Source organism: Coregonus clupeaformis, chromosome 25 (assembly GCF_020615455.1).
Source record: "Coregonus clupeaformis isolate EN_2021a chromosome 25, ASM2061545v1, whole genome shotgun sequence".
Lineage (NCBI taxonomy): Eukaryota > Metazoa > Chordata > Actinopteri > Salmoniformes > Salmonidae > Coregonus > Coregonus clupeaformis.
The window spans coordinates 22,029,956-22,039,498 of record NC_059216.1 but is presented as its reverse complement, the minus strand read 5'-3'; the positions used below and the strand labels follow the sequence as shown (position 1 = coordinate 22,039,498).

The window sequence follows — 9,543 nt, the reverse complement described above, 5'->3', positions numbered from 1 at the left end:
CTCTGCAGTCTCCCAATCCATAATATCTTACCACAACCTTGGAAGATTGCTCAAGGACCAATGTAGCATAATATATATGTTGGAAATTAAATGAATGATTGATGTATTGTCTAAATGCAAAATAGTTCTACAATGCCTTTGACAATGTATTTTACTTAGACCATGAGTAGCCAACGATTTGACAGACATAGGAAATGTTTTGATCTCCAATAGCTTATTTTTTATGTATTGTTCAGGTTCAATATATGTCTTGTAACATGGATATTAATGATATAAAGTGAATACATGACTCATATTGACAGGTAGGAAACAGAGCACTATGGCCCTGTGGAGATGTGCTCTCCTCTCCAGTAGAACCATTGTGATCAATGCTGCATGTTTGCTGTCACGCCTGTCAGAGGCAGGCAGCAGCAGCAGCGGTATAAAACCAAGGGTGGAGGTCTACTCACCATTCAACTAGAGAAGGGCTGAAGCAGCCTGCAAGACAACTCCAGGAGGGAAGGATTACACTGCAAATGGGAAGCTAGCAGTTGCAACATTTGACAGATGTCTGAAAGTCATTGTTTTTTCATTGGTCTCAATATTTATTTTGATATCAACTTTCTATATACCATTTGTTTTGTTTAGATAGCTAAACTGTTAAACCAATTGAGGACAGACGTTGCTATACATTTCCCAGAGAACACAATGGATATTTACTTCAAAATCAACTATTTTACATCAAACATTATAATGGGGTGGTTTCTGCAATGAATGAACATGAAGAAGAAAGAGAAATACATTTTTTCCTCTCCCAAAATATTTTACCAGATCGATTGAAATGAATTGAGAAAAGGTTGGAGACTTGGCGATATAAGAACTGACCACACTGTTTCAAAGTGATAAATCAGTGATGGAGAAACACGCCTCAGGTGACCTCGAGCCAACTCCGGCATTATATGGACTAATAATGAATTTCACCAACGATACCTTTGTGACAGAGTCTTCAGAGCTGGAGGAAAATGAAAAGAGTCTAGCTTATCAAACCAGTTTGGCAGTGATTCTTTTCGTTTTCACACTCGCCACTACTTTATCCAACGCATTTGTCATTGCAACGATTTATCAGTCGAAAAAACTGCACACTCCAGCAAACTTTCTCATAGCATCTCTAGCTGTCACCGACCTCTTGGTGTCCATTTTGGTGATGCCAATATGCGTCTTGTACACCGTGAGTCACACCTGGACTTTGGGACAAGTTATATGTGACATTTGGTTATCCTCAGATATAACATGTTGCACTGCTTCTATCCTTCACTTATGCGTAATCGCTTTGGATCGATACTGGGCAATAACAGACGCCGTTGAGTACTCCAAAAAGCGCACGCCAGCGCGCGCGGCGGGGATGATCGCGATTGCCTGGGTCATCGCTATCTCCATCTCCCTGCCTCCGCTTTTCTGGCGGCAGGTGAAGGCAGAGGAGTTAACTGAATGTAATGTCAACAAGGACCACATTTTCTACACTATTTACTCCACGTTTGGAGCATTCTACATCCCCACTTTGCTGCTTATTGTGCTTTATGGAAGAATATACGTTGAAGCCCGCAAGATAATTTTGAAACAATCCCCCAAAAAGGTAGGGAAGAGACTTACTTCAGCGCGCCTGGTCACAAACTCCCCTGGATCTGTGGCGTCGATATCACCTTTGCAGTGTGGAAGACATGATACCCACTCCTGTGACACGGGTTTCTTGGCAAATGAGAACCATGTGAAAGTAACCGTGTCTGACGCACTTTTGGAGAAAAAAAGAATCTCAGCCGCTAGGGAGAGGAAAGCGACCAAAACATTGGGAATAATATTAGGCGCATACATTATATGCTGGTTGCCGTTTTTCATATACACCCTGGTGGTGGCTACCTGTGAATCTTGTTTTTACCCCGAGTTGTTCGACTTTTTCACTTGGCTTGGTTATCTTAACTCGTTAATCAATCCAATTATATATACCATGTCCAATGATGACTTTAAAAAAGCTTTCCATAAACTCTTGCGCTTCAGATGTTGCAGATCCTGAAAATATGTCTTCCATGCCCTATTTTGTTTGCATTATTGTTCTATAGAATACAAAAAATATATATTGAACAGCTTTATCACACCAGTATCCCTGCACATTGTAAATATGGTACTGGAACTGACCCTGTATATAGTATGCACACTTACTTCTCGGGTTCTTCTTATTTCTTATTTTTTTCTCGTGTTTTTGTCCTACCTTATGTTATTTTTAGTATTTTCATTGATAAATGCATTGTTGGGTTTAAAGCTTGCGATAAACGTTTGCGTAATGATGGCCTTTTGGGGACCTACATTTTTAAGCAGTAGCCAACGTTGCGCAATTCTCAAATTCAGGTTTAATATGTAATATAGCTATACTTAATCAGATTATAATAGATTATAATAAATGGTGAATAAAACTGGACAAAAAAATCACAGTTGGAAAATTCAGATTTGTTGTTTGTGTTTTGCAAGGGCTCCAATTTGGGTAATATGTTGGCGCGCGGCGCATTACGCGTTATTCCCAGAGTGACTGACCCTAATGTGTTTCAGATCCGCTGCACCATTAGTTGGCCTAAGAGCTCTCCAAACCACACTGGACTAAAATCATTATTTCTGTACATTGGCTGGCTATGACATTAGTCAATCATATCATAAATCTAATTTATTTGACATTGTGTTTTTTTGTTTTGTTTTGCATACACTTGTGTGTACATAGGCCGAATTATCATTTTGTTTGTTATGGAGATAAGGGATGTTACTGTATTTATTCTATCAGGATAAGTGATTGAAAGGATTGAGATATGATCAAACTGTATTGGTTCACTATTGGTTCACTATTAGCATGTTATAGATCAACTGATGACACATTGCTCAACCTTGGCTCATGAACAATCTTGAATTAGAAGGTGACCAATGTTTTTTATAACTTTTAAATGAGCCTGTAAAAGCGGAATCCCTGGGATAGTCACAAAGTTAATTGCTTGACTGGGTGTGGAAATCTTTTATTGGGGTTTCAAGGGAGAAAGCCAGGTTTCATACAACGTGACCCAGACTGGTTTTATTGTGGGTGATATTTATCCAATAGACATGACAGCTGATGAATGCATTCAATTTTACTGAACAAACATGCAGTGTTTAACAGTGTATGTCTGTATGTGTTGGTGTGTTTGAACTGTATGTTCATACGTTTAAGTGTATACATGTCTCTGTTTGTTCCGCCTAGCATCCGCTACAAAATAATTTATTGCCTTGAGAATTACATAAGAGAACCCTATCAAGACACAGACAACAACCAAACCTTTGTCCAAATGAATCAAACCTATCTCTTGGCATCTTGTGTTCACAATAAGGCGTAGGGCTTACCATACATGTGAATATGTGGAAATCATTTTTCGCATTGTGAAATGCTGTAAAATAAAAGCTTCTGCAATGAAATACTGTTCCATGAGAGTAAAATTAATTTGAAAATGGAATCTACAAATATGAGGTATCATATGGTGTTATTACCGTGTAGAGTCCACCATCTGAGTACACCATTTGATGTGGTGATCACAGTCATGCACACACACAAATGCCGCTATCACCCGCCTCACCTTGCCACCCCTTGACCTCTGACCTCACGAGTCTGCCAAACACCTGATTTGCTACAGCGCAGAGCAGCACCGCTGTCAGTGGATGTGCTCCGCTGATGCCTCGTCTGTCATGCACCAATAGCCAAACACAGAGCAGAGCAGAGCAGCACAGCAGAGCAGCACAGCAGAGCACCACAGCAGAGCACCACAGCAGACAACCACAGCAGACAACCACAGCAGACAACCACAGCAGACAACCACAGCAGACAGCAGAGCAGCACACTCATGGATTTTCACCAGGCTCATCACACATGACCGATGAACGTGTCCTGGGAGGATAAGCACTGAATGCAAATATTTCCCTTTATGGTTCAATGCAAATGTTTTCCCATAGGGTTTTCGCTGAGAAGTTCATTATGGATCTACCTTATGTAGGTTAAGTTGTAATGATTTCAGGTTGAATAAATCAGTGTGTTGTTGCCTGCCAATACAATGCAGGGTTGGGCTAACATTATAATGATGTGCCATGCAAAATGTAGTGTGCCCTTCAGAAATTGGAAATCAGAATAAATTTTTCTGCTGGCCTGGCAATGACATCAACAGGAGTGGGTCACAGCTGTTCAAATAGATACGTCTCTGGGCAATACAACCAGGAGCATGTTTGTATTGCCAAGGATGTGACATGAATAGGAGGACTTACAAGGCCTGAGGCCAATGTTTTTCAAGGCAGAAGGACAAACACATGGACTCTCTTGGGCTGTCGTCTCCATTTGTGTTTCAACTCAATCCCCCGAATAACTGCAGAAAGCTCTTACTCCAGAAGAGCAGAAACAAATGTGATTAGGCAATAAAAGTGATTGGTTAAGATTGGTTAGGGTTGGGGAGGAATTCAAAACCAGTGACCTTCTGTATGGAAAACCACATGTTAGCCCATTTTACACACTATGAATATATTCGGAATGAACATGAATTCAACCAAATGATATCTTAAGGGGAACATGCCTGTCACAAAGCTCAGAAACTGAATGGGATGAGAGCTGATCTAGAAAGGGTAAAGCTCTGATGCTCTAGTCTTGTTGTCCAGTAAGATTGAAGGTTTAAAGACATGTTATACTTCCACATGCAAATTCGTTTTTTAAAGTAACACAGTACATCACATTGTTATTGACGGCCAATGATAATACTGTTAGGCCTACTGCTGCTAGGTAGCTCTCTCTCTGCTCTCTCCCTCCCCTCTGTCTGTCCTTGATTGCAGGAGTGAAGTCTGGTGTGCGGGAGTCAGGGTTCCAGCTGCAGCTCATTCACCATAATCACCTCAGCCTTTAAGACCCGGTCAAACTTACCACTCATCGTCAGATCATAGTCAAGACGACCATATATTTGGAACCTGACTCCTGCCTCCGCTTCACTCCTGCCACCACCATCCTGCTCTCCACTACCGGACCTCTCTTTTGGACTCACCACGGACACTAGGACATTACGGTACCACACCTGCCCTGACCTGGATCTGTTACCCTCCCTGTAACCTGGACTTGCTCTTCCCCTATTATTGGAAACCTGGACTATTGAACATTTTAAATAAACCTGTTAAACCTTCTCTGGCTTGGTGTACTTGTCTGCATTTGGGTTCTAATACTGGTAAATCATAACAGTATGATCTGACCAAACGATGAACCCAGCAGACAGTAGCTTGGATACCACCCCAGAGTGCACTCAAATTTGGACTGCCATAGCCAATCAGGGCATTTTACTTGGCCAACATGATACCCTGTTTAAGACGATTGCTGAGGACAGTCAGGTGCTGCTTAATCAGGTTCAATTACTCACCAATCAAGTGTCTGCCCTTACTACCCCTTCAGCCCAGATCAGAGAGCCTTTTGTTCCTGCTCCAGAGCGCTATGACGGGAACATGGGAACCTGTGGCGATTTTTTGACTCAATGCTCGTTAGTGTTTGAACAACAGCCCCTCACCTACGCCTCAGAAAGAGCCCGTGTTGCCTACCTTATCAACTCTACTAGCGGTTCCGCTCGTGCCTGGGGATCCGCGGTCTGGGAGAGTCAGTCGGACATTTGCAACGCTTACGTTGCCTTCACCACTGAGATGAGGAAGGTTTTTGACCACCCCGTCACGAGGCAAGGAGGCTGCGAAACGGTTGTTTTCTCTTCGGCAGGGGGCTCGCAGTGTGGCGGAGATGGCAGTGGAGTTTCGGACTTTAGCAGCAGTGAGTGGTTGGAATGACGAGGCATTACAAGGAGTGTTCATCAATGCTTTGTCTGAGACTTTAAAAAGATGAATTGGTGTCATATGATGAATCGCCTACGCTGGATAATCTTATTTCACTCACCATCAGGTTGGATAATCGGATTCGGGAGCGCCGCCGGGAGAGGAGTGTTAGTTCCAAGCAACCTGTCTGTCATCAACAAACTCCTCCCCGCATCTTCCCCTACGGAGAAAGCCGTGTCTTCCCGAGTCGATACGAGGAGCACTGAACCCGAAGCCATGGAGGTGGGTCGTGCACGGTTGTCCTCAGAGGAGCGTGCACGTCGCATTCAGGCTCGGGCCTGCCTGTATTGTGGAGAAGCTGGTCATTTCGTTCCTTCCTGCCCAGTTCGTCCGGTAAAAGGGCCGGCTCATCATTAATGGGAGAAGTTTTGGTGAGCCGAGCAGCGGATTCTTCCTCTTCTCCCCGCATTCTGCTCCAGGCATCCCTCCAGTGGCAGTTCCAGAATCTCTCTGTTAGTGCGCTGATTGACTCTGGTGCAGACGAAAGCTTTTTGGATAGAGAGTGGGCTCAACAAATGGATTTGGAGACTGTTCCTATGGACTGTCCGCTGCAGGCTAAGGGTCTGAATGGACAATTGTTGACCCATATTACCCATCAGACTGTTCCTGTTTGTCTTAGAGTGTCGGGAAATCATCAGGAGAACATTCAATTCCATATTATCGACTGCCCACAGACCCCTCTGGTCCTTGGTATCCCCTGGCTCATAAGACACAATCCACACATTGATTGGGTGACAGGTAGAATTGTTTCATGGAGCACATTTTGTCATGTGAATTGTTTGTGTTCTGCTCTGACTCCTGCCAGTACTGTGCCTCGACCTCCACTGGAGTCCATGGATCTTTCTAATGTTCCTGACGTGTATCATGACCTGGCATCCGTTTTCTGCAAACACAGAGCTACTTCTCTTCCTCCTCACCGGCCTTACGACTGTGCCATTGACCTCCAGCCAGGAGCCCCGCTCCCCAGCAGTCGCCTGTACAATCTCTCCCGGCCGGAGACGGAGGCTATGGAGAACTACATTCGGGACTCCTTGGCGGCAGGTATTATGCGTCCTTCCTCGTCACCTGTAGGAGCGGGATTCTTTTTGTTGCTAAGAAGGATAAGACCCTCAGACCCTGTATTGATTACCGTGGACTTAACAACATCACCATTAAGAACAAGTATTCTCTGCCTTTGATTAATTCTGCTTTTCCCCTCCTTCATGGTGCTACCATCTTTACGAAACTGGATCTACGAAATGCGTATCACCTGGTGCGCATTCGTAAAGGTGATGAATGGAAGACTGCCTTCAACACACCCTTGGGACATTTTGAGTATCTGGTTATGCCTTTTGGGTTGTCTAATGCCCCTGCTGTTTTTCAGGCACTAGTCAATGATGTCCTTCGGGACATGTTGAATCGGTTTGTTTTTGTCTATCTGGATGATATCTTGATTTTCTCAGAGTCCTCCCAGGAACATGAACTGCATGTGCGCCAGGTGTTGCAAAGGTTGTTGGAGAACAAACTGTTTGTGAAGATGGAGAAATGTGAATTTCATGTGTCTGAGACCTCTTTTTTGGGTTACATCATCGCTCAGGGGGAGTTGCGGATGGACCCAGCTAAGATCTCTGCTGTCACGGACTGGCCAGCCCCCTCTACCCGCAAACAACTTCAACGATTTCTGGGGTTTGCGAACTTCTATAGGAGGTTCATCAAGGACTACAGCCGCATTGCGGCGCCACTCACCGCTCTTACCTCCATCTCACGACCGTTCGCTTGGAATGAAGGGGGCCGAATCAGCGTTCGAAGAACTGAAACATCGCTTCGCCTCGGCTCCCATTCTGATGCAGCCGGACCCCGACCGCCAGTTTGTCGTGGAGGTGGATGCATCCGACACTGGGGTAGGTGCGGTGTTGTCACAGCGTTCTCCTGAAGATAACAAACTGCATCCCTGTGCTTTTCTCTCAAGGAAACTTTCTCAGGCAGAGAGGAATTATGATGTTGGCAATCGTGAACTGCTCGCCGTTAAGCTGGCTCTCGAGGAGTGGCGACATTGGTTGGAGGGGGCGGAACAACCCTTCATCGTTTGGACGGATCATAAGAATCTGGCTTACCTCCAGTCAGCGAAGCAGCTCAACCCCCGTCAAGCCAGGTGGGCACTATTTTTTTTTTTTTTTTTTTTTTCTCTGTCTTACCGTCCTGGGTCACGCAACGTCAAGCCTGACGCCCTGTCTCGTGTTCATTCGGCTGTTGATACTGGTAGTAACCCTGAACCCATTTTGCCTCCTACCTGCAGTATTGCGGTCGTCACATGTGACATCGAGGGGATTGTTAGACAGGCTCAACATCATCAAGCTGACCCTGGGAGGGGTCCTCCTAACCGGATGTTTGTCCCTGAGTCTGCTCGCTCCCAGGTACTTCAGTGGGCTCACTCGTCTCCCCTTACCTGTCACCCTGGAGTTTCGCGGACCCTTGACTTTGTGCGACGGAAGTTCTGGTGGGCCACGATGGAGGCGGACACTCGAGCCTTCATTGCTGCTTGTACGGTATGTGCACGAAGTAAGAACTCCACCCAGGCCAGCGCTGGTCATCTACGACCTCTACCTATACCCAGCCGGCCCTGGTCGCATATCGCTATGGATTTTGTCACTGGACTTCCCCCTCGTCTGGAAAGACTGTAATTCTTACGGTGATTGATCGTTTTTCTAAGTTCGCTCATTTTTTGGCCCTACCTAAACTGCCCACTGCCAGAGAGACGGCTGATATTTTGGTTGAACATGTGTTCCGCTCTCATGGTCTACCCACGGATATTGTCTCTGACAGGGGTCCCCAGTTTGTCTCCCAGGTGTGGAAAGCTTTCTGTAAAGCTTTGGGCATTACATCCAGCCTGTCCTCTGGATATCACCCCCAGACCAACGGGCAAGCCGAGAGAGCGAACCAGGAGATGGAGACCGCTCTTCGCTGTGTCACAGGGTCTAACCCTGGGTCATGGAGCTCCATGCTCCCCTGGGTGGAATATGCTCATAACACCTTGACTAACGCTTCCTCTGGTTTGTCTCCTTTTCTGTGTGCTCTGGGTTATCAACCTCCCCTGTTCCCTTCTCAAGAGAGGGAACTGGCGGTACCCTCGGTGCAGTCCCACATGCGCCGCTGCTTCAAGGTCTGGAGGAAGGCCAGGGTAGCTCTGTCCCGAGCTTCGGCGTACATGCAGAGGCAAGCCAACCGTCACCGGTCCCAGGCTCCCGGTTACTCTCCTGGTCAAGAGGTATGGCTGAAGTCACGGGACCTTCCATTGAAGGTGGAGTCTAAGAAGATGGCGCCTCGTTTTATAGGACCGTTCAAGATACTGTCTATTGTTAACCCCTGCGCGGTTAAGCTACAGCTTCCTGCCTCCCTACGGGTTCATTCCACCTTTCATGTTTCCCAGATTAAGCCTGTGTCGGTTAGCCCTCTGTGCCCGCCCTCTCGTCCCCCTCCTCCGCCCAGGATCGTGGGTGGGGGTCCGGTCTACACTGTCCGGCGACTTCTGGATGTTCGCCGCGGGGTCGTGGTTTCCAGTACCTGGTGGATTGGGAGGGTTATGGTCCTGAGGAACGTTCCTGGGTGCCCAGGAGCTTCATTGTGGATCCTGCTCTGGTCCGAGAGTTTCATAGGTTACATCCCGATAAACCCCGTCGGCCG

The 9,543-nt window shown here is 46.1% G+C and overlaps 1 protein-coding gene across 1 annotated transcript; it reads left to right on the top strand.

Moving 5' to 3' along the window:
- Positions 1 to 481: 481 nt before the first annotated feature.
- Positions 482 to 2,134, top strand: LOC121538836 (5-hydroxytryptamine receptor 1B-like). Its single transcript, XM_045207448.1, has one exon. The coding sequence runs from the start codon at positions 893 to 895 to the stop codon at positions 2,045 to 2,047; it is 1,155 nt and encodes a 384-aa protein (XP_045063383.1). The 5' UTR covers positions 482 to 892; the 3' UTR covers positions 2,048 to 2,134.
- Positions 2,135 to 9,543: the final 7,409 nt, after the last annotated feature.

Excerpts from the sequence above, each read along its gene's own strand:
- LOC121538836 (XM_045207448.1), top strand. The coding sequence starts at position 893 with ATGGAGAAACACGCCTCAGGTGACCTCGAGCCAACTCCGGCATTATAT.